The sequence below is a fragment of the Oratosquilla oratoria genome, chromosome 12, assembly GCF_046742065.1.
Source record: "Oratosquilla oratoria isolate Oo_2021 chromosome 12, ASM4674206v1, whole genome shotgun sequence".
Classification (NCBI taxonomy): domain Eukaryota; kingdom Metazoa; phylum Arthropoda; class Malacostraca; order Stomatopoda; family Squillidae; genus Oratosquilla; species Oratosquilla oratoria.
The window spans coordinates 11,537,692-11,563,739 of NC_134788.1; the positions used below are offsets into that span (position 1 = coordinate 11,537,692).

Consider the following 26,048-nt stretch of genomic DNA (forward strand, 5'->3'; position numbering starts at 1 on the left):
GATGAAAGAGTGCAACTCAAGGCTTCGCTGTCTATGACGTCATATGTAAATAAACAATGCCAGGAACTTGAAGAATAATGGAGTGAAACATAAGTAGATGGTGGCAATGATGAATTGACGGCAGGGAAATTCTTATTCGGGAAAGCAAAAATAGATGTTAATTTGAGACACTGCACAAAATATGGAAAGCAAGAGAAAAGATGAATGAGGCGAGGGGAATATAAACGGCGGAAACAAAACAAAATCATTTAGGATAAGATTATTCTCGCGTTCGGAGTATAAACGAGGGAAACAAATCACAAACGAAAAGCTTCATAGTCAGTTAGGATTTATTTCAAATGCTTTCATTATATTTTCAGTGTTAGGTGTACCAGGAACAATATTTAACCTTCACAGCGCAAGTTATCATTATTTTTATGATTGTTATTACTATTATCATTATTATTGTTATACTTCTAATATTTTTTAATATTTAGATTTTCATTAGCACCATTGTTATTGTTACTATTATCAAATAATAATAATAAAAAATTATTATCATTATTATTGTTACAATTACTATTAATGTTTTCTTTGTTATTATTAGTGTTGTCATCATGTTTACTTGTTAAACTTTATCATTATTATTACATTAGCCACAATGAATATGTAACGTTCACACTTGTCACCAACTATGGTAACACGGGGATGCAGTGAGGTCCACCCCATGAGAGACCTGTGTGGATCCTCATATGCTTTGTGAGAGACTCCGTTTGTGAGAAAGCCGCATCACACAAGTTATAGTGAAAGTAGTGTCCTCCACCACACATGGTTCGCAGGTACAGAGGCTCCGGTTCTCCTCCAATGGCCGAGACCATTGTAAAGAGTTAGGAAAAAAAAAGAGGCAGATTGTTTGCCATTTTTTTTTTTTATTGTTTTTGTTGGTTTGAAGAGAATCTTTGTAATATCCAACCTTAGCTCTGTCTACCATAACCTGAACCTCGTTCCGTAACTTCTTGTACATAGCAAAAACAGATTGATCTTTTGCTTTCTTATAATCTTTTAAAGCCTTATCTCTCCTGTTGATCATTTTCAAGATGTCACCAGGAAACCACGGCTCGGAACGTTGTTTTATTCTGATGGATTTTGCAGGAGCTAAATTGTCTAATACACCCAAGAACAGTGCTTCAAAACTATTCCAAGCTTGATCAACATCTGTACAATTGACGACTGAAAACCAGTTAACCGCGGACAACTTTTCGCAGAACAATTCCTTGCTGTAATGCTGAAGAGAACGAGCTTTTATGGTATGCTGATTGATTTGTTTGGAAACCTTCCTGATACAATAAATTCACGGGTGAAAGAGAACGGCGATAGAGAGCAGTGACTTTATTTTTTATAATGCGGGTATTATGACATCGCACGTCTGGCAGACGTCTGAGAGTCAGGTGCGTTCTGATTGGCTGTATGCAATCGAGTTAATATTGGGGTCCGGAAGTCTCGTGGGAGAAAAAATTTCGCGGGCGGCACTTACCCATGTCGGGGCCCTGTCCATTAGGTACCAGAGCTCTGGGTAGTCTGTGGCGACAGTGCGAACAGTGTATTCGGCGCGTCTCTTACGAGTTCGTAAAGCTCAAAAAGGCCACGGGTTAATATTGACTTTTTAAGTAAATTCTCAAAAGTTCAATCCCCGATTTATTAAACCAATATTCATTACATAAAAAGATATTTAACAAGCAAATAAAAGAGGAGGGGAGTTAAATCGTATCTTATTTAAAGTTACGATAGGCGCGGTTCAAAGCTTCAGGAAATGCTCCCGATTCGAAAGATGTAAACAACAACACCTTGAGGGAAAGTTTCCTGAACAAAAAGGTAGACACTATGAAAGGAAGGCAAATACATATTTAACTTCAAACATCTTTTGATGTAATTTCAGTATGGTAATTCAGGCACAAGGGAGCTGAATTCATATTGAGAATGATAAAATGCATGCATGGTGATTGAAAATTAGCATGATTAATTTTCCATTTTCAGACTACTATTTGCTGCACATCATTTCAATGCAGAAAAAAATAGAGGTACAATTGGCTATATCTTATCCCAAAGCCAAAACAGGTGTTGGAGTGGCAAAGGAGAAGCTTAATCTGACATATGGTGAGTGTATGAAGCATTATTGTGCTACATTGTGCTACATATCACATCCAAACTGTGAAACTGCATAGGACTTCCTACTGGAACAATATGATCAATTCAAAATACTACCTAAAAATTTGGTATTGTTCTAATATGACAAACAAAATGAAATGTACAAAATATAAACCTCCATTTTTATTCACAGAATATGTACAAATTTTACTTGGTGAATTACTGAGGTTGTGTTCTGAATATCCAACATACAAACTTGCAAGAGATGCCAAACTTCACTCTGCTATGAAAGTTCCTCAACCAACAGTCTGTTCCAAGTATGAAAAACAAGAGAAGTCTGACATCCAGAAACGAATGGTCCATGTCTAATTGTCCAACAAAGTGAATTTTTCTAAACACCAAGAACAAATATTACATACATACATATAACAAAGGCTTTTCTCCCACTTATACGGGAGGTAGCCTCCTGGATGCCAGGTCATCCCTGTATCTTGTCCACTGCCCTGGGTCAGAAGCAGTGTTGCAAGACACAGCACATCCACAGCAAGGCTGCCTCATTAATTCGGCAACCCCCCATCTCTGTCCTCTCATGCAGAGAAGGAGAAGACGGGGAGAAAGCCCTTCAGGCTGCGTCAATTTATTTCACATGCATACTCCCTCACCCCCATACCCCTCATGCATCAAAGAGTCATCCATACACAACCATTCTCCATTCACCCCTACCTTCTGTCCTCTCCTGTCCTTCCTCAACAGACATTCCCCTCTTTCCCAATGCCCCTTTTACCCCATCCATCCATCTCATCCTAGGTCAGCCCCTGATGTTCATTCCTTCCACCTCTGCCTTTCACACCTGTTTTACTAATCTTTCTTCACTCATTCTTTCCACGTGTCCAAACCAACCCAATACTCTTTCATCAACCCTATCTCCCAACTCCCTTTTCACCCCTGTTCTCCTCCTCACCTCCCCATTTCTCATTAGCCTAGTAACCCTTATCATAATTCTCAGGTATTTCATCTCAAACTCCTCTCTTCCTCTCTTATGTTTCATGCTGCTGTCGGCACAATCACTCCTTCATACAATCTCCTCTTAGCATCTATTCCCAAATGTCTATTTCTCATTGCACATTTTAATCCACCGAGGCATTTACTCACTTCTCTCAATCAACATTCTACCTCCACCCCCACTCCTCCCTTTCCTGCCACATTCACACCCAAGTATCTAAAACTATCCACTTCCTACAGTCTCTCTCCCTTAATACTTACTTCCAGTCTACTGCCACTTTCTCCCCTTGTACATCTCATCGCCTCACTTTTACTGATATTTCTTTTCAACTTCTTTCTTTCACATATCTTCCCAAACTGTCACTAACTTCCTCAATCCCTCCTCTGATCCTGCCACAAGTGCAGTGTTGTCAGCAAAAAAAACTGGCTCACCTCCCACTTTTCTCCATTTTCTATAACAACCTCCAATCCCTGACCCACTACCCTTGCATTCACCACTTGCACCACCCCATCCATGAATAAATTGAACATTAAGGACGACATAACACATCCATGATGAAGTCCCACCTTTACCTCAAACCACTCACTCTCTCCTTTTCTCATCCTAACACAAGCTCTGCTACTATTGTAAAAAAAAAAAAAAAACTCTTGATTGCTCTTAACAGCTTTCCTCCTATCCCATATATTTGCAAAGCCTCTCACAGTGCCTTCCTGTCTACCCTGTCATAAGTCTTTTCCAGATTTAGAAAAAAAAAAAAAACATCCTTACCTTTTCGTATCGCATTCTCACATATCTCTCTTATCACAAAAATCTGATCTACACAACCCCTACCTGTCCTAAACCCACACTGTTCCTCACCAATTACTCTGTTCCTCTCCTAATCTGCTCAATCAAGACCTTCTCATAAGCCTTCCCATTTACACTTAACAAGCTGATCCCTCTGAAAGTACTACACTCACACTTGTCCCCCGTTCCCTCATAGAGTGGAACTATGCAGGCATTCCTCCAGTCCCCCGGCATTCTACCCTCTCTTAAACAAACATTAAATAACCTCACCAGCCAATCCACCATCACTGTACCTCCTTTTTTTTTTTTTTTTTTTTTTGACATTCTTCATGGCATCCATCCAACCCAGGTGCTTTAACTGCTCTCATCATCTTAACAGCTGCTTTTACTTCATCTTTCCTTATTTCTCCTCTATTTTCCTCACTCATCATGGTCATTTTCTTAGTGCTTTCCATTGCAACTACCTTTCCCTCCCTATCCTCCTTCACATTTCGTAACTCCCTACAATACTCTGCCCACCTTCCTCTCACTGCCTTCTCTTCCATTATCATCTCTCCATCTGCATATTTTATCTTTTCTTTTCTACTTTATTCGCCTCCTCTTCCTCTTTTAATTTCTTTCCAAACTTTTTTTTATTACTTTCAATATTTTCTGTCAAACTCTTACCCCATTTCACATTTGCTCTCCTCTATGCCTCCTTTATCTTATGCTTTACTTCTCTTTACTTTGTACCTCTCATATCATTCCTCATCCTAATTTGTAACCAATCTATGAAAGCCAGCTTCTTCTCTTCTACACCCTTCTTTCCTTCCTCATCCCACCACTCACTACCTTTCCTTCTATTTCCTCCCATCCTCCTTGTTCCACACACCACCTTTGCACACCTTATGACTCCCTCCTTGAACCATCCCCATTCCTCCTTCACTCCTAGTTCTACTCTATCTTTCACTCCCTCCCACTCCTCTCTCAGCTTCTTATAATCCTTCTCCTTTTCTTTCTCATTTAAGCAGTTCACTCAAAGTACCTCCCAACCTTCTACCTTTTTCCTCTTTCTCGACCTATTCTCCACTCTTAATTTACCTTCCACCAAGAAGTGATGTGATATTCCCCCACTCTCTCCCCTTAGAACATGTACATCATTCACTCTTCCTACTATACTCTTGGTTACCACTATATAGTCCATTAACACTCTATCTACCACCCTTCCATCCACCACCCTCTCCCATGTGTACTTATGCTTGACTTTCTTCCTAAACACTGTATTTGCTATCAACTCTCTAGACACATCTCCACCATCAACTTTCCATTACAATTTTTTCCTGGAACTCCATAATTCCCAATCACTCCATCTAATGGTTCATTTCCTACCCTACCATTAGGGTCTCCCAATACAACTACTTTGACATTTCTCCCTAATGCCTCTATACAGGGAAAACAAAGGGAATGCCATGCTGGACACTAAGTGTGTAGGCATTGCTTGCGTAACTGCCTTTCTGCTGGTTTAACCCAAGCCGTTGGAAGAGTGTGATCTTTTCATCATACAAATCATACAGGAATGGCTTCTCTCCAATGTCCATCCTCATATACCTTGTGAGAGAAGTCTTATGTGAAAAAACGGAATCAAAGAGATCACACTGGAAAAGCTTCTCTCCTGTGGGAGTCTTCATATGCTGTGTGGGATTTCCCTCTTGTTAAAAAGCAGAGCCACACAGGTCACACTAGAACACCTCTCCTGTGTGGCTCCCCATATGCATTGTGAGAGAATCCTTTCTTGAGAAAGCTGCATTGCACAGGTCACATTGGAAAGGCTTCTCTCCTGTGTGGGTCCTCATATGCCTTGTGAGAGAACCCTTTCTTGAGAAAGCAGAATCACACAGGTTACACTGGAAAGGCTTTTCTCCTGTGTGGGTACTCATATGGTTTGTTAGAGAATTCTTTTGTGAGAAAGTAGAACTGCACTGGTCACACTGGAAAGGCTTCTCACCTGTGTGGGTCCTCATATGCTTTACGAGACCACCCTTTAGTGAGAAAGCAGAATCACACAGGTCACATTGGAAAGGCTTCTCTCCTGTGTGGGTCCTCATATGCTTTGTGAGAGAACCCTTTTCTGAGAAAGCAGAATTACACAGGTCACACTGAAAAGGCTTCTCTCCTGTGTGAGTCCTTGTATGATCTGTAAGATCACCCTTTTGTAAGAAAGCAGAATCACACAGGTCACACTGGAAAGGCTTCTCTCCTCTGTGGGTCATCATGTGACGTCTAAGAGATCGCTTATGTGGAAAAGTAGAATCACATTGGTCACATTGGAAAGGCTTCTCTCCTGTGTGAGTCCTCATATGACTTGTGAGAGAATCCTTTCTTGAGAAAGCAGAATCACACAGGTCACACTGGAAAGGCTTCTCTCCTGTGTGGGTCCTCATATGCTTTGTAAGATCACCCTTTCTTGAGAAAGCTGCAATACACAGGTCACAATGGAAAGGCTTTTCTCCTGTGTGGATCCTCATATGGTTTGTGAGATGATTCTTTTGTGAGAAAGCTGCATTGCACAGGTCACAATGGAAAGGTTTCTCTCCTGTGTGGGTCCTCATATGGTCTGTGAGAGTACCCTTTTTTGAGAAAGCAGAATCACACAGGTCACAATGAAAAGACTTCTCTCCTCTGTGGGTCATCATGTGATGTTTTAGATTATTCATGATATAGCTGTGCCACAGATGTCACACCAGATCCTCTTCATTACAGGACACATATGGATTCTATGGATAGCTCTTCCAAAGGAATGGTGATAGTTACCCTTTTCCTGGAAAATATGTAACCATAAGATTGACATCTGACTCTTTGAAATTGTGTAATATACTGTAATAGGATTGTGAATACTCTGTACACAAACCATTAATATTCAAATCCCTTTATACCTAAACAGACCCTTTGTACTTACCATAATGTAGCGTAAAAGAGAAATAATAACAGCTATGGTGCTATTATATATTGTATTCTACTTTTACAGTAGAAATATGCTGAAAACCATCCAATAGACACATATACTCACCTCACCACAACTGGAATGAATAAAATTCTGCTCTGGCTTTTTCATCATGTCATGAGATTTGGAAGTGGGGAACATGCCCGATGGCCACTGCAGTCATATTTTAACATAATTCCACAACATTCCATGTTTGGGCACATATGACTGGAATCTAAATATGACAAACTCCAGGAAGTTCATCTCATTTGACCCAAATAAGTGATGCAAGTCACATCCTTTCAGATACACTGGTAAGTCATGTACCTGTGTTATTATTTCTGAATAACATAATTAATTAAATTGTAGAGGAAATTTCCGTATTTTTTCTTGTCACATTAAGTAAAATCCCTGTTTGTCTAATTGAAGAAAAAAAATGGATATACCTACTAAAACAATTTCAACAATCATGATGTAATCAGGAAGGAACTGCTATGAAAGTGGCTATCCCAGTAAATGTGGAAATAGCAAGAAGACAATGTATAATGTGAGAATTAGTGCTTTCACATATTCAACCTAAAGGTTATTTGAGCACAGTGGCATTACATACATAATCCCAGTCATCTTCCAGGAAGCCTGTGACTCCCTAATGGTTGTGACACTTGTGTGATAATACAAAAGCAAGAAAGAATATACCTAAAAAACTGGTACAACAAAAATTGTAGTGAAGCCAAGGATAAAAGAGACAAAGCCTGGAAAAAATGGAAAAAAGACAAAAAAAAGAGCAAATAGCAAACATACATCAAACTAAGAAACAATTTTGTAAAAATACGCAGGGAGGAAAAGAGAAATTATGAAAAGAAAATTATAGAAAAATGTGAGGATCAGCTGAAGCTAATTTAGATATGTGAATGGTAAACTGAAAATCAAACAAGAAATAGAAAAACTATGCCAAGGAAGTCATGAATACATAAAAGAACAAGAAATGGCAGAAGTTATGAGTAACCACTTCAAATCGGTTTTCACAATTGAGAACTCACCTTACTGTGAAGGAATAGAGAAACAGAAATCCCACCAAATGAAGGAAATAACCATGACAAAAAAGGAAATCAGTGACCAAATAAAAAACCTAGATGTTAGAAAATCGCATGGTCCGGATGGAATTGCAAATTAGATACTGAAGGAATGCGTGGAGGAACTAACAGATAAAATACACATACATATACCAAGGCCTTACAAGGGAGGTAGCCATAAAGGAAAAGGCATAAAATCATTCCCACCCATTTCATCCCTGAATACACTCCACACCCCTCCACCCTCCCTCTCATCTTAGCACCTCCTGGATGACGGGTCATCCCTGCACCTTGTCCACTACCCTGGGTCAGAAGCAGTGTCGCAAGGCACAGCACATCCACAGCAAGACCGCTTCATTAAATCGGCGACCCCCCCTCTCCGTCCCCCCATGCATAAAAGGAGAAGACGGGGAGAAATCCCTTTGGGCTGCGTCAAATCCTGCTCACACATACTACCTCACCCCCCATCCCCCACCCATTCCACCTCATGCAATCACAACATCATCCATATACAACCGTTCTCCATTCACCCCTGTCTTCTGTCCTCTCCCGTCCTTCCTCAACAGACATTCCCCTCTTCCCCAAAGCCCCCTTCACCCCATCCATCCACCTCATCCTAGGACGTCCCCTCATGTTCACTCCCTCCACATCTGCCTTCCATACCTCTTTACTAGTCTTTCTTCACTCATTCTTTCCATGTGTCTAATCCATCCTAATACTCTTTCATCAACCCTATCTCCCAACTCCCTTTCCACCCCTGTTCTCCTCCTCACTTCCTCATTTCTCACTCTATCTAGCCTAGTAACCCCCATCATACTTCTCAGACACCTCATCTCAAACACATTCAAACTCCTTCTCTCTTCCTCTCTTATGTTCCATGTTTCTGCCCCATACAGTGCTGTTGGCACAATCACTCCTTTATACAGTCTCCTCTTAGCATCCATTCCCAAATGTCTATTCCTCATTACACTCTTTAATCCACCAAGGCATTTACTTACTTCTCTCAATCTACATTCTACCTCCACCTTCACTCCACCTTTTCCTGCCACATTTGCACCCAAGTATCTAAAACTATCCACTTCCTCCAGTCGCTCTCCCTTAATGCTCACTTCCAGTCTACTGCCACTTTCACCCCTTGTACATCTCATCACCTTACTTTTACCCACATTTATCTTTAGCTCTCTTCTATCACATACTCTCCCAAACTCTGCCACCAACTTCCTCAATCCCTCCTCCGATCCTGCCACAAGTGCAGTGTCGTCCGCAAACAACAGCTGGCTCACCTCCCACTTTTCTCCATTTTCTTTAACCATCTCTAATCCCTGACCCACTACCCTTGCATTTACCTCTTGCACTACCCCATCCATGTATAAGTTGAACAGCCAGGGCGACATAACGCATCCTTGACGAAGTCCCACCTTTACCTCGAACCACTCACTCTCTCCATTTCTAATCCTGACACAACCTCTACTACTCTCATAAAAACTCTTGACAGCTCCGAGAAGCTTTCCTCCTATCCCGTATATCTGCATAACCTCCGACAGTGCCTTTCTGTCTACCCTATCATAAGCCTTTTCCAGATCCATAAAAGCCAAAAAAACATCCTTCTCCTTTCCTATAGCTTTCTCACATATCTGTCTTACCACAAAGATCTGATCTACACAACCTCTACCTGTCCTAAATCCACACTGTTCCTCACCAATTACTCCCTCTGTTCCTCTCCTAATCCTCTCAATCAAGATCCTCCCATAAGCCTTCCCAACTACACTTAACAAGCTAATCCCTCTGAAACTACTACATTCACACTTGTCCCCTTTTCCCTTGTAAAGAGGAACTATACAGGCACTCCTCCAGTCCTCCGGCACTCTACCCTCTCTCCAGCAAACATTAAATAGCCTCACCAGCCAGTCCACCATCATTGTACCTCCCTTTTTCACATTCTGCATGGCATCCATCCAGACCAGGTGCCTTACCTGCTTTCATCATCTTAACAACTGCCTTCACCTCATCCTTCCTTATTTCTCCTCCATTCTCCTCACTCATCACTCTCATTTTCTTTGCATTTCCCACTGCAGCTATCTTTCCCTCCCTATCCTCCTTCACATTTAGCAACTCCCTAAAATATTCTGCCCATCTTCCCCTTACTGCCTTCTCTTCCATTATCATCTCTCCATCTGCACCTTTGACCTTTTCTTCTCTACTTGATTCGCCTCCTCTTCCTCTCTTAATTTCTTTCCAAAACATCTTTTTATTACTTTCAAAATTTTCTGTCATATTCTTACCCGACTTCACATCTGCTCTCCTCTTTGCCTCCTTTACCTTTTGTTTTACTTCTCTTTTCTTTTCTTTATACCTCTCATATGACTCCCTCGTCCTATTTTGTAACCAATCTGTGAAAGCTCACTTCTTCTCTTCTACAACCTTCTTTGTTTCCTCATCCCACCATTCACTACCCTTCCTTCTATTTCTTCCTGTCCTTCTTGTTCCACACACCATCCTTGCACACTTTATGACTCCCTCCTTGAACCATCCCCATTCCTCCTCCACACCTAGCTCTACTCTATCCTTCACTCCAACTCCTCCTTCAGCTTCTTTTCGTACTCCTCCTTTTCCTTTTCATTCAAAGAGTTTGCTCTAAGAACCTCCCTACCTTTTGACCCTTTCCTCTTTCTCCATCTATCCTCCACTCTCAACTTACCTTCCACCAAAAATTATCTGATATTCCCCCACCCTCTCCCCTTAGCACATGTACATCCTTAACTCTTCCTATCATAATCCTATTTACCACTACATTATCCATTAGCGCTCTATCTACCACCCTTCCATCCACCACCCTCTCCCATGTGTACTTATGCTTGACTTTCTTCCGAAACACTGTATTTGCTATCATCAACTCTTTTTCTAGACACATTTCCACCATCAACTCTCCACTACGATTTTTTCCTGGAACTCCACATTTCCCAACCACTCCATCGATTGGAACATTTCCTACCCTAGCATTAAGGTCTCCCAGTACTATTACATTGACATCTCCTCCTAAATCCTCTATGCACTCATTTAAATCTATCCAAAAAGCCTCCCTTTCTTCTACACTCTTCTCACTGCCAGGCCCATATGCACTTACAAAGACCCACATCTCCTTTCCCAGTTTCACCTTCATCCACATTATCCTTGAGGAAACCTCCTTCCACTCTACTACACGTTTACCTATCTCTTCACTTACTAGAATAGCCACCCCTTCCCTCCCTCGCCCTCTCTTCACTCCTGATAACCTCCCACTTACACTCCCAAACTTACACTCACCCTTCCCTTTCAACTTAGTTTCACTCAAAGCCAACACATCCATCTTTCTTCTCACAAACATACTACCTATCTCTTCCCTTTTGCTCTCATCTGTACCACATCCACGCACATTAAAAGACCCAAACCTTAGGGTGCTGTTCCGAAAACTCCCAGACCCTCTTATGCCTTTACTTTTACATTTAGGAATATCCCCTGTGGGGCTACAAGGAGAAGGATGCCTAGTCCCAATCCCCGTCCCTTTCTTCTCGCCTCTTACGATCCAAGTGGGAATATTTGATGGCAGTATTCTTTTCCCCCACCACAGAAAAAAGAATACTCAGAGAAATGGTACAGGACAGCAACAAGGGGTTGGGGGACAGCATAACGGAGGGACAGTCGTAGTATAAAAGTGTCATCATTTCTCTATGAGCAGAGTTTTCCTCTATCATAGACAAAATGATGTGTGGCTCTGGTCCGTAGGGGCGCCCCATATAGACCCTAAAGTATCAACTGCATGCTACTTTGCTGCAATAACAAGCATCCAATACCCCAAGACAAAAACAATAAAAAGGAAATGTAAAATGTTGGTACAACAAAAGATGTAGAGTTAAAAGATAATAGGGATAAAGATTTGATAAAATGGAGGCAAGACAAAAAAAAAAAGAAAAAAGGAAAATGGAAAATACACACTGATTATAGAAATGAATATGTTCAAGTGCTCAGAGAAGAAGAGAAAACATGAAAAGGATGTCATAGAAAAATATAAAGATAAACAAAACTATTTTATAGATTTGTAAACAAACTGAAAAACAAAAATTAGTGAAACTACGAGTAGAATACATAGAGGAAATAGAAATGGCAGAAATTATGAACAAGCGTTTTAAATCAGTGTTTACGAGGGGGAACATGCAACTGAGATATGATGAGCGGGAGAGGAAAGTCCCCCCTATGAAAGAAATAGAAGTAACAAAGAATGAAATAATGAATCACTTGAGTAATCTCAATGTCAGAAAATTACACAGTCCAGATGAAATGAAAAAAACTGGATTTTGAAAGAATGCAGACAAAATACAGTCTAATAAGCAGTTCATTGAAGGAAGGAAAAGTTCCAGAAGATTGGAAAAGAACAAATATAATACCAATATATAAGGGGGGAAACAAAGAAGACCCTACAAACTATAGACTGGTCTCTCTTACAAATACGGTAGCAAAAATTTGTGAAAGAATTATCAAAATTAGATGGGTAAAGCATTTGGAAAAAAATGTACTAAATCTGAGGCAGTTTGGATTTAGACAAGGAAGGTCATGTATTTTTACCTAGTTGTATTTACCTATTTGTATTTTACAGGAAGGGGAGCTATGCTCATGGTGTCCCTTCTTTATATCCCATTTTATCTAAACTATTTCTAAACTCATGAATTGTTTTTGCACACACCACTTTTTCGTCCAACTTGTTCCAGATGTCTATTACTCTGTAGGGAAAGCTGTTCTTTTTCAGGTCCCTTCTAGAACTGTCTTTCTTGATTTTCTTTCCATGTCTTCTTGTATTTCTACTATCCCATTTTATTAGATCCTCTCTATCAATAGTTTCTATGACTTTCATGATTCTATAAATAGTTATCAAGTCTCCTCTCTCTCTTCTTTGTTCTAATGTCTTTAGTTCAAGTTTTGTTAGTCTCTCTTCATATGATAGTTCTGAGAGTGTTGGTGCTAATTTTGTAATTGCTCTTTGTATTCTTTCAAGATTTGTTACACATTTTTTTTGTACTTGGTGACCACATCATCTCTACATATTCCAATCTTGGTCTTATCAAGGTAACTAGTATTTTCTTCACCTTTTCTTCGTCCAGGTATGTAAAAGCCACTTTGATTGTTCTTATTAAATGATAAGTTTCTCAAAAAAATTAGTTTAATATGCTTCTCAGGGGATATATTATTCATAATATTGACTCCCAGGTCTTTCTCATTTTCTACTTTTTTATTTCTTCTTCTCCCAATCTATATGATCCCACTATTCTTTTTTTGCTTCTCCCAAATTCCATTATACTACACTTCTTGATATTGAATTCCATCTCCCACTTCCTACTCCATTCCCATACTTTATTGAGATCACTCTGTAGCAACTCACAATCTTCTTCAATGTTCACTTTTTCATCAATTTTGCATCATCCCCAAAGAGGCTCATATAACTTTCAATTCCTTCATCCATATCATTAATATATAAAGCAAACATCATTGGGGCCAAAACTGTTCCATGTGGAACACCACTTATTACTTCATCCCAATTAGAGTGTTTGTCTCTTATCACCATTTTCATTTTTCTTTTATGCAATAAGTCTTCCATCCACTTCAGTAGTTTGTCCTGTATTCCTCCTGCAGTTCCTAATTTCTTAAGCAACTTCTAATGTGGCACCTTATCAAAACCTTTTTCAGGTCTAGAAATGCACAATCAGCCCATCCATTTTTCTTGTATTACATCTATTAGCCTTGAATAGAAACACATTAAGTTTGTGACGCATGATTGTCCTTGTCTAAATCCAAATTGTCTTGGATTTAGTATGTTTTTTTTTTCCAAATGCTTTATCCATCTGGTTTTGATAATTCTTTCACAGATTTTAGCTATCGTACTTGTTAGAGAGACCAGTCTATAGTTAGTAGGGTCTTCTTTGTTTCCCCCTTTATATATTGGTACTATATTTGCTCATCTCCAATCTTCTGGAACTTTTCCCTCTTTCAATGAACTGTTTATTGGGCTATATATTTTGTCTGTTAGTTCATTCCTGCATTCTTTCAAAATCCAGTTTGCCATTTCATCCGGTCCATGTGATTTTCTGACATTGAGATTACTCAAGTGTTTCATTATTTCATTTCTTGATACCTCTATCTCTTTCATAGGGGGAACTCTCTCCTCCCATTCAATATCTCTAGGTTGTATGTTCTCCCTTGTAAACACCAATTTAAAATGCTCATTCTTAATTTCTACCATTTCTATTTCCTCTGTGTATTTGACTCCTCCTTGTCATTGTTTCTCTAATTCTTGTTTGCTTTTCAGTTTGTTGTTTACAAATCTGTAAAATAATTTTGGTTGATCTTTACATTTTTCTATGACATCTTTTTTGTATTTTATCTTTCTTCTCTGTGCACTTGTACATATTAATTTCTATAACTAGTATATATTTTTCATTTTTCAGGTTTTTTGTATTTTTCCATTTTATCCAAGCTTTATCCCTTTTGTCTTTTAACTCCCTACATCTTTTGTTGTACCAGCACTTTACATATCCTTTTTCTTGCTTTTGTCTTGGCACATACTTTTCCACTCCTTTATAAATTTTTGTCAAAATACTCCATTTCTCTTCTACTGTTGTTTCCTCCTTGTGTATTCTTTCCCAGTCTGCTTTTTGAAAGAATTCTTTCATTCTGTCAAAGTTTGTTTTTTCATACATCAATCTTCCTTTTCTATATTGTTTTATTTTTTTTTATGTATTTTTTGTTTAATTCCAGTTCAACCAATATGTGGTCACATTTACTTATTGGCATTTTATATTTGATCTTGTCCACTATTTCGGGTTCTGATGTGATTATTAGGTCCAGTCTCAATGGTTCTTCCTCATTTCTATACCTAGTATTCTCTTGTATCCATTGCATCATTGTATGTTCAATAATCATATCAAGTAGTACATTTCCCCATAGGTCATCTCCAGCCTTCTGTCATCTCTTCCCAGCAGATTTTTTTAAATTAAAGTCACCCATTATAATTATTCGTCCTCCATCTTCCATTATCTTAGCGATATCCTTGTGTCTTCTAACATATTTTTGTGTTCTCTCTCTTCCCATGAAGCCGTTTTAATAGGCATATAATTTACTACAAACTTCCTGCTCATTTTATCGTAATCATCTCTACACAATTCTTTCCGTATGTGACATTCCTCACATTTATATCCTTCTTAGTCAGGAACATAACTCCACCCCCTTGATTTACCTCTCTGTTTCTAATCCAACAATTATATGCACCATGTCCTACACTGTTGGGTGGTAGTGGACCTTTCAATTTTGTCTCTACAATTCCCATTATGTCCGGTTCTTTTTCCTTCAGGTAATCATTCAGTTTGTTCAAGCCTGTTATTAATCCATCTATATTTGTGTAAGACACTTTTAATTTTCTGCTACTTCCATCGTGTTTTCTGTTTCCCTTCTGTTTTTCTCTGCTATGAACCATTTTCTCACTTTCATATTCACTACTCTCCAATAGAATTTCTCTTTGTCTCTGTTCTTTTCTCGTTTTTTTCCTTAGCTTCTAGTCTTTCTGCTTTCTCATCCTCTCTTTCCTCTTTATTCATTTCTCTTTTTATCCATACCTGTTTAAATTGCTCACTGTCTGCTAGTTTCCCTGTTTTTGCTAAGATATTTTCTGCTGCTGTTTGTGACCTGAATTTAACCTTAATTGGTCTGGTCTATCAGTATTGTATTTTCTGAGCCTATACATTTCTTCTATTTGTTTCCCTATTTCTGGTTCATCTTCTTCAACTACTTTGATATACTATTTACTTTTTCCTCCTTTATTCTTGTAGTCCTATTTAGATTATACTTCTCTTCCATCCCTAATATAATTATACATTTCTTTTTATCTGCTAAGTCTCTTACTATATTCTCCTTCTCTCTCCTCACTTTAATAACTGTGCCTTTAGTTTATTCCTTCATCTGTTTTTTCATTATATCTCTAAATTCAATTTTGTTATTCTCCTGAACCTTTTTCCAACCACTTACTTTCGTTATGGACTCTTTATTTTCTTTATTATTCCTCTTTAATTCCTCATTCTCTTCTTTTACTTCTCTTAACTGTATTTTTAATTCTACTTCTTTTGATAGATTTTGATTCTCTTTTCTTAGTTCTTCCAGTTTATCAACTTTCTCGGCAACTAGAGTTAATTGGTCAAACCTAACCTTCCCTTCTTTGTTTATTTTTTTTAGTTTCTCCTCTAGATTTACTAGTCGGGGGAGGTTGTCCCCTCCTCCCTCTTTAGATCCATAAAAGCAGTTATCATCTCTTACCACTGTGCTGCTATTATCTATATTTCTGCTCTTCACACCTCTGCTTCCTTGTTGTTGGTCTGTATATTCTGCCCCCCCCCCCTTGTTTACATTTCTCCTAATATCCTGGACCCATTCATCCCCTTCCTCATTTCCTTCCATTTTCCTCAGTAATCCCTCCCCTTCTCCTTTTTCTTCACCTTCCCACTACACCATGAGCTTTCCCCTTCCCTATTAATACAACACAGGTACTTCCTTGTCATTGTGATCCTCGAAATTTGCAGTCTTCTCTGGAGTTCCAAAATTCGTTGTCACTTCAACCAACATGTATTTAACTAGTTTATTTACGGGAAGAGTAGCTATGCTCGTGGTGTCCCGTCTTCATATCTCATTTTATCTAAACTATTTTTAAATTCATGAATTGTTTTTGCACACATCATTTTCTCATCTAACTTGTTCCAACTGTCTATTACTCTGTGAGGAAAGCTGTTCTTTTTCAAATCTCTTCTATAGCTGTCTTTCTTGATTTTCTTTGTGTGTCCTCTTGTATTTCTATCATCCCATTTTATTAGATCCTCTATATCAATAATTGCTATGCCTTTCATGATTCTGTAAATAGCTATCAAATCTCCTCTCTCTCTCTTCTTTGCTCTAGTGTCTGTAGCTCCAGTTTTGCTAGTCTCTCTTCATATGATAGTTTTGAGAGTGTTGGTGCCAATTTTGTAATTGTTCTTTGTATTCTTTCAAGTTTTTTATACATTTTTTTGGACTTGGTGACCACATTGTTGCTGCATATTCCAATCTTGGTCTTATCAGAATGATAAGTAGTTTCTTCACCATTTCTTCATCCAGGTATGTAAATGCAACTTTGATTGTTCTTATTAAATTATAAGTTTCTCCAAAAATCTTATTTACATGTTTCTCAGGTGACATATCATTCATATCAATGACTCCCAGGTCCTTCTCATTTTCAACTTTTTTATTCCTTCTCCCAATTTATATGATCCTGTTATTCTGTTTTTGCTTTTTCCAAATTCCATTATACTACACTTTTTAGTGTTGAACTCCATCTCCCACTTCCTACTCCATTCCCATACTTTTTTAGATCACTCTGTAGTGACTCACAATCTTCTTCCGTGTTCACTTTTTTCAATAGTTTTGCATAATCTACAAAGAAGTTCATATAACTTTCAATTTCTTCATCCATATCATTGATATATATAGCAAACATTATTGGGGTCAGAACTGTTCCTTGTGGAACACCACTTATTACTTCATCCCAATTTGAGTGTTTGTCTCTTATCACTACTCTCATTTTTTTTCTTGCAAAAAGTCTTCCATCCATTTAAGCAGTTTGCCCTGTATTCCTCCTTCAGTTTCTAATTTCTGAAGCAACTTCTTATGTGGTACTTTGTCAAAAGCTTTTTTAGGTCTAGAAATGCACAATCAGCCAATCCATCTCTTTCTTGTATTATATCTAGCCTTGAATAGAAACATATTAAACTGGTGACGCATGATCGTCCTTGTCTGAATCCAAATTGCCTTGGATTTAGCATGTTTTTTTTCTAAATATTTTACCCATATACTTTTGACAATTCTTTCACAAATTTTTGCTATTGTACTTGTTAGAGAGACTGGTCTATAGTTGGTAGGGTCTTCTTTATTTCCCCCTTTATATAGGTACTATAGTAGCTCTTTTCCAATCTTTTGGAACTCTTCCTTCTTTCAAGGAACTGTTTATTATGCTCTGTATTTTGTTTGCCAGTTCATTACTGCATTCTTTTAAAATCCAGTTTGCTATTTCATCTGGTCCATGCGACACCAAGCTTACTCAAGTGTTTCATTATTTCATTTTTTGTTACTTCTATTTCTTTCATAGGGGGGACTTTCTCTTTCCATTCGATCTCCCCAAGTTGTATATGATCTCCCCCTTGTAAACACTGATTTAAAATGCTTGTTCATAATTTCTGCCATTTCTATTTCCTCTGTGTATTCAACTCCTCCCTGTCATAATTTCTCTAAATCTTGTTTGTTTTTCAGTTTGTTGTTTACAAATCTGTTAAATAGTTTTGGTTGATCCTTACATTTTCTATGACATCTTTTTCATATTTTCTCTTTACCTCTCTGCACACTTGTATATATTCATTTCTATAACAAGTATATGTTTTCCATTTTTCAGGTCTTTTGTCTTTCTTCCATTTGGTCCAAGCTTTATCTCTTGTGTCTTTTAACTCCCTACAACTTTTGTTGTACCAGCATTTTACATATTCTTTTTCTTGTTTTTGTCTTGGGATATACTTTTCCACTCCTTTTTTATAGATTTTTGTCAAAATATTCCATTTCTCTTCCACTGTTGTTTCTTCTTTGTAGTTTCCTTCCCAGTTTTCTTTTTGAAAGAATTCTCTTATTTTATCAAAGTTTGTTTTTTCATACATCATTCTTCCGTTTCTATATTGTTCATTTCTTTACATGTATTTCTCCTCATTAAGTTCCAGTTCAATCAATATGTGGTCACTTTTACTTATTGGTGTCTCATATTCAATCTTTTCCACAATTTTAGCGTCAGATGTGATTATTAGGTCTAGTCTCGATGGTTCTTCTTCATTTCTATACCTAGTGTTCTCTTGTATCCATTGTGTCATTGTATGGTCAATAATCATCTCGAGTAGAACATTTCCCCATGAGTCGTCTCCACCCTTTACTGTCATCTCTTCCCAGCAGACTTCTTTGCAATTAAAGTTGCCCATTATAACTATTCTTCCTCCATCTTCCATTATCTTATTTAATGTTATCTTTGTGTCTTCTAACATACTTTTATGTTCACTCTCTTCCCACGAGGCTGTCTTTGGAGGCACATAGTTTATTACAAACTTTCTGCTCTTCTTATCTCTGTCTTCCACTTCGATCATAATCATCTCTACTGTATTCTTTCCATATGTGACAGTCCTCATGTTTATATCATTCTTAGTCAGGAACATAACTCCACCCCCTTGTTTTGTCTCTGTTTCTTTTCCAATAATTATATGCATCATGTCCTACACTGTTGGGTGGTAGTGGACCTTTCAATTTTGTCCCTACAATTCCCATTATGTCCGGTTCTTTTTCCTTCATATAATCATTCAGTTCATTCAATCCTGTTATTAATCCATCTATATTTGTGTAAGACACTCTTAATTTTCTGCTACTTCCATTGTATTTTCTGTTTCCCCTTTGTTTTTCTCCAGTATGGCCCATCTCCTCACTTTCATATTCACTACTCTCCAATAGAATTTCTCTTTTTCTCTGTTCTGTTCTTGGTTTTTTCCTTACCTTCTTGTCTTTTCATTTTTTCCTTCTTTCTTTCCTCTTTATTCATTTCTCTTTTTATCCATACCTTTTTATATTGTTCACTGTTTGCAAGTTTTCCTGTTTTTGCTAAGATATTCTCTGCTGTCATTTGTGACCTGAATTTAATCTTAATTGGTCTGGTCTTTTCTGTACTATATTTTCTGAGTCTATACATCTCTTCAATTTGTTTCATGATTTCAGGTTCATCTTCCTGAACTAATTCTAGTAAACTGCTTACTTTTTCATCTTTGATTCTTGTGGTTCTATTAAGGTTATACTTCTCTTCCATTCCTAATATAATTATACATTTCTTTTTATCTGCTAAGTCTCTTACTATATTTTCCTTCTGTCTCATCACTTTGATAACTGAGTCTTCAGTTTGTTCTTTCATTTGCTGTTTTATTATGTCAGTAAATGCAACTTTACTGTTTTCTTGGATTTTTTCCAACCCTGTGCTTCTTTTGCTATGGACTCTTTATTCTCTTTGTTCTTCTTTAATTTCTCATTCTCATCTTATACTTCTTTTAACTGTCTTTTTAATTCTTCTATTTATTTAGTTAGGTTTTTGTTTACCTTCTCTAATTCTTCCAATTTGTCAACTCTCTGTGCAATCTCTGCCATTTTACCGAACCTACTCTCCCAATGTTCGGTCATTTTTTCAAGTTTTTCCTCTAGTGTTGCTAATCGGGGAAGGCTGGTATCCCCCCCCCTCATTAAATCCCTGAAAACTATTATCCTCACCTTCCATTGTGCTGCTCTTATCTATATTTCTAATCTTTACATTTTTGCTGGTCCCTTCATCGTCACTAAATTGACATTTGTTTATATGGCGTCTGCCTGCCTGGACCAAGTCCTCTCCTTTCTCATTTCCTTCCATTTCCCTCAGTAATCCCTCCTCTTCTCCTTTTTCCTCCCCTTCCCACTACACCACGAGCTTTCCCCTTCCCTATGATACAATAAGGTACTTCCTTGACGTTGAGATCTGTGTAAATTTCTATTTTTCTTCAGAACTTCAATCTTCGCCGTTCATCTGACGAAAGTGTGTGTGTGTGTGTGTGCCTGATGTGTTTCTATTCAAGACTAATAGATATAATACAGGAAAGAGATGGATGGGTTGATTGTGCCTTTCTAGATCTGAAAAAAAGCTTTTGATAAGGTGCCATATAAGAAATTGCTAAAGAAATTAGAAACTGTAGGAGGAATACAGGGCAAACTAAATGGATGGAAGATAAGAGACAAACATTCCAATTGGGATGAGGTGATTAGTGGAATTCCACAAAGAACAGTACTGGCCCCAATAATGTTTGCTATATATATTAATGATATGGATGAAGGAATTGAAAGTTATATGAGCCTCTTCGCAGATGATGATAAAATGTTTAAAAAAGTGAATGCCGAAGAATGTGAATCACTGAAAAGTGATCTCAATAAAATATGGCAATGGAGTAGGAAGTGGGAGTTGGAATTTAACATTGAGAAGTGTAGTATAATGGAATTTGGAAGAAGCAAAAAAAGAATAGTGGGATCATATACATTGGAAGAGGAAGAAACTAGAAAAGGGGAAAAAGAGAAGAGCCTAGGAGTCATTATGAATATTATGTCCCCTGAGAAACATATAAACAATTTTTTGGAGAAACTTATCATTTAATAAGATCAATCAAAGTGGCATTTGCATACCTGGATGAAGAAATGGTAAAGAAAATACTAGTCACTTTGATAAGACCAAAATAGTATGCAGTGACGACGTGGTTACCAAGTACAAAAAATGTATAACAAAACTTGAAAGAACTGCATAAGGGAAGGTATAACTTCTCATACTATAATGCAATGACTTCTAATTGATATGACATGGATGTGAAAGATTTTACTCATTAGAATATCATAATCAGTTCACACTGAATTCTGAGTGAACTTTACGAATTTTTTATTTTCCTACCATGGAAGACTGAATGGAGGCCCATTCCCTAATAAGAATGTAAGAACAACGTAAGCCAGTCTTAACATTTTTTTAATCGCTACCAATGTTAATATTAATTTGCAGTAGCTATATATGGAGCTCAAAATACTCACAATGATAAGAGCCAGCCAACAACAGAGTTAAAGTTTGCAGCCGTGAGACTGGCAACTATATATATATATACCAGAAAATTTGCCAGTCTCAATTTTCTAAAAATTGCAGTATTATTTTAGTTGTTCACACCTACATGATATAGCATTAGAAAATTAAATATCAATTTTGTAAATTATAATACATAAATGTAGTATGCGTTTTTCTTGGTGGAAATAGATAACAAAAAACCTTACTACAAGCAAATCTACTAACGAACGAAGCTACTAGGATATGGTCCAGATGCCTTGCCGTTTTCTGTCCAGTCTAGTCACTGTCTATTAGACAATGGCTTTCATGTTGTGGACTGGGTGTTCTCCAACTCCAGGTGATGTTAATAAGTGCATTTACAAAGATAATAGGGCTTTCTTGGACTTCATGAGAGAACACAGGGTTCTGCCATTATCTGTTAATTGCCTGAGGTACAATGATATAATCAGACCACCAGTATCCATGATGACGACAACAACCCGGATGATCTTTAGAATTTAAGGTACCAAATTACTACATATAGGTTAGGTTATGTAGGTTAGGTTAAGTTGGAATAGTTGTTATTAGTATCCTTTCATTTCTTTGACCTTGGCATCTATTAAAACAAACATGGCATTTCATTCAACCACCGCGACTTTGTTCGTTAGTAAATAGGTTTCAGCAACTTTTTTGTTATTGATTTCCACCAAGAAAATCACATATTACTTTGATGCATTATAATTTACAAAATTAATACTTAATTTTTCTATTGCTATATCATGTAGATCTACACGACTAAAATTTTACCAAAATTGCTACCAACATTACTATTACTTTGTGATATTTACATATGGGGTTTAAAATACTTAATGATAAGAGATAGTGGTAAGAATTGCAGCACTGAGACCTGACCTGACCTAATCTATCCCCGTGGGCTCGGTAAATTAACTAAATATAGAAATGTCCACTCATCTTGATTTTCTTAAATAGCTATTGACACTACTTTTAGATTGTAGTACTTATATCTGGGGTTAAAAACACGCAGAATGATATGAACTAACCGACTATATAGGTAATTGGGTAAAATTTTACTTTCGACCTTTGTTTGAATATAGCAATACAAAATTAAATAGTAATTTTGTAAATTAAAATGTATTAACGTAATATGCAATTTTGTGTGCTGAAATGAAAATAAAAATACGTTGCTACAACAGATTTCTTAAGTAACGAAGTCGTGTACGACGAATGGTACACCATGTTTGTTGTGGTAGATGCCGACGTCAGAGAAATGAAAGGACGATAAATTTGTCTAAAACTAAACTAACCTAACCTAACCTGTGTTTAATAAATCATTACCTGCAAATTAGATATCATCCGGCTGGTCCTCGTCGTCGTCGTCGTGAGAGACGTTGGCGGGCTTTTCAACCACTCAGCTTTTGTATGGCTATATTCCTCCAATGGTCGAAAGTAAAATTTTACCGGTTAGGTTAGGTTAGTTTAGTTTAGTTTACTTTACTTTACTTTAGTTTAGACAAATTTATCGTACTTTCATTTCTCCGACGTCGGAATCTACCATAACAAACATGGCGTACCATTCGTAGTACACAACTTCATTATTAAAGAAATCTGTTTTAGCAACTTTTTTTATTTTCATTTCCGCACACAAAATTGCATATTACGTTCATACATTTTAATTTACAAAATTACTGTTTAATTTTGTATTGCTATATTCCAACAAAGGTCGAAAGTAAAATTTTACCGGTAATTGCAGTTGCCAAGCTGGCAAACATCTTGATAAATATCCATACATTTACCGTTGTTCAGAATGCCAATTACATTACCAAACGGGAGTTGAAGTTTAGCAGATGCCAAAAGTAAACACACAACGCATGCATTAAGCTACTTTACCACTATATCATTTCACTTACGAATTCAACAAAGACACACTTGTTTAGCCTGTACAAAACACAGCCATGAAAACGAGCTCTTCGCATAGATGAAAGAGTGCAACTCAAGGCTTCGCTGTCTATGACGTCATATGTAAATAAACAATGCCAGGACCTTGAAGAATAATGGAGTGAAACATAAGTAGATGGTGGCAATGATGAATTGACGGCAGGGAAATTCTTATTCGGGAAAGCAAAAATAGATGTTAATTTGAGATACTGCACAAAATATGGAAAGCAAGAGAAAAGATGAAGGAGGCGAGCGGAATATAAACGGCGGAAACAAAACAAAATCATTTAGGATAAGATTATTCTCGCGTTCGGAGTATAAACGAGGGAAACAAATCACAAACGAAAAGCTTCATAGTCAGTTAGGATTTATTTCAAATGCTTTCATTATATTTTCAGTGTTAGGTGTACCAGGAACAATATTTAACCTTCACGGCACAAGTTTGAAACTTGGATATCCTTCAATACTAGATTTAGTCTCATTACTGACTTAAAACATTCTTTCCAAAGTACCCAAAACCTAATTAGGTACAACTATGATGGACTTTAACTTATAGGTAAAAATCCAACCATGCACAGACTGGCGAACGCCTACAAATAATTTTATCGTTACTTGTGTAGCTTTTTTCTGCTTATAATACTTGTGATACTTAAGCGTCTTACAAATGACCAATTAAAAATATATATATATATATATATATATTATATATATATATATATATATATATATATATATATATATATATATATATATATATATATATATTCTCGCAACTCTGCAAGAGCACTTTTAGAAATTCAAATTGCTTTACATTGTTCACTGTTTACATTGTTCACTCTTAACCTTTGCAACAACAAAGAAAACTTAAATGGTAGAATTTCATAAGGGTTAACTAATCTTCTTATTTTCTTATCGGGAAAATCACCTATTTACAAGCTGTAGGTTATTTAACAATTGTATTTTCTATAAGAAACTCGCTGCCTGAGCGGGTTAGGGCGTCGTTACTCGCGGCGAAGGAGGTGGCGGTTCGAATCCTGTCACCGGCGAAGTTGAACCAAGGGCATGGTTCATTAAATTCCAGGCTACAAAGTCCTCTGTAAGGGGCACCGTCCTAACCTTCCGATGGGAGGAGTTCGTGAAGTTAAACCATATCATCATCAAGTGTTTTCTATAGGAAGTAGTAGCGAGATGATTTGATACCCAGGATTTGGTGTAGTCAGTGCTGCTTTAAAAAGGAGATAGTTATTGAAGAGTGTTGTGAATTTTGGGCAGTGTAGCATTACGTGATTATGAGTAGAGCAATTCATTGGCAAATGGGGGAGGGAGTTGTTTCCTGTCATGAAGTGGACATGTGTAGGATGGGAAAGTCTTGTTCATAGGCGTACTAGTGCTCTTGCAGAATGTCTGTAATGTTCATGGGAAGGTAGCCATATATGGAACTTGATTGCAGGAATAAGGCAAGGATGCCTCCTCATCCTGCTGGCACTTCCAACAACTACATGCACTGGGTACTGGGCAGAGTTTTTGGATTAATGCATTTTCGAGACATCCATTGGCGTCACAAAAGTCACAGATGGTGGACAATTGAATGACAGGCAGTGACGTGATTCTCTGGAGTGTAAGTACAAATACAAGGAGCACTTTACACTAAAAGACACTCAAATGTATCAGGGTTGGTTAAACTTTAAAGCCACGGTATGATAAGAAATACATTTATCACTGGCATAAGGACATGATTGGAATGATCTTCCCGGGCATACAGGGACCCAGATCTAACCTAACTTCATAGAACATACGTATACTATATATATATATATATATATATATATATATATATATATATATATATATATATACATATCTTTTTTCAACCACAAATCACTTTTATTTCCATGCCATCGCAGTTGATGGCATAGAATCGCTCGATGGAGGCATCCGTTGGAAATTGAAACATGGACGAGCCGAGGATTCGAACCCAGCTAACCCGTAACAAAGTTACAGTGACGTAAACCAATACGCTATCAAGAGAGATGATGTAATTTCTCTTAATAGCGTATTGGTTTACGTCACTGTAACTTTGTTACGGGTTAGCTGGGTTCGAATCCTCGGCTCGTCTACGTTTCAATTTCCAACGATGCCTCCATCGAGCGATTCTATGCCATCGACTGCGATGGCATGGAAGTAAAAGTGATTTGTGGTTGAAAAAAAAAAAAAAATATATATATATATATATATATATATATATATATATTAATTGATCTCTGGGAACCATTCAGTGTATATGTATGTATGTATATATATATATATATATATATATATATATATATATATATATCATGTGTTATGGACATGGTTACATATATGGAACATCTGAATGCTATGATGCGTACAGGAAAGAGATAGGAACTGGATACAAACGGAATATATATAAGC

The 26,048-nt window shown here is 37.3% G+C and overlaps 1 protein-coding gene across 1 annotated transcript; it reads right to left on the reverse strand.

Annotated features, from left to right (window-relative positions):
- Positions 1–4,340: 4,340 nt before the first annotated feature.
- LOC143030961 (uncharacterized) lies at positions 4,341–24,041 on the reverse strand. The gene is made up of 2 exons (XM_076194261.1): positions 23,588–24,041; positions 4,341–6,710 (listed from the first exon to the last, which is right to left on the reverse strand). Exon 2 carries the CDS (start codon positions 6,604–6,606, stop codon positions 5,632–5,634), a length of 975 nt encoding a protein of 324 aa, XP_076050376.1. The 5' UTR covers positions 6,607–6,710; positions 23,588–24,041; the 3' UTR covers positions 4,341–5,631.
- Between the last annotated feature and the right edge of the window lie 2,007 nt (positions 24,042–26,048).

What these genes read in the sequence shown, in the direction of transcription:
- LOC143030961 (XM_076194261.1), bottom strand. Translation starts at nt 6,606, where the DNA reads ATGAATAATCTAAAACATCACATGATGACCCACAGAGGAGAGAAGTCT.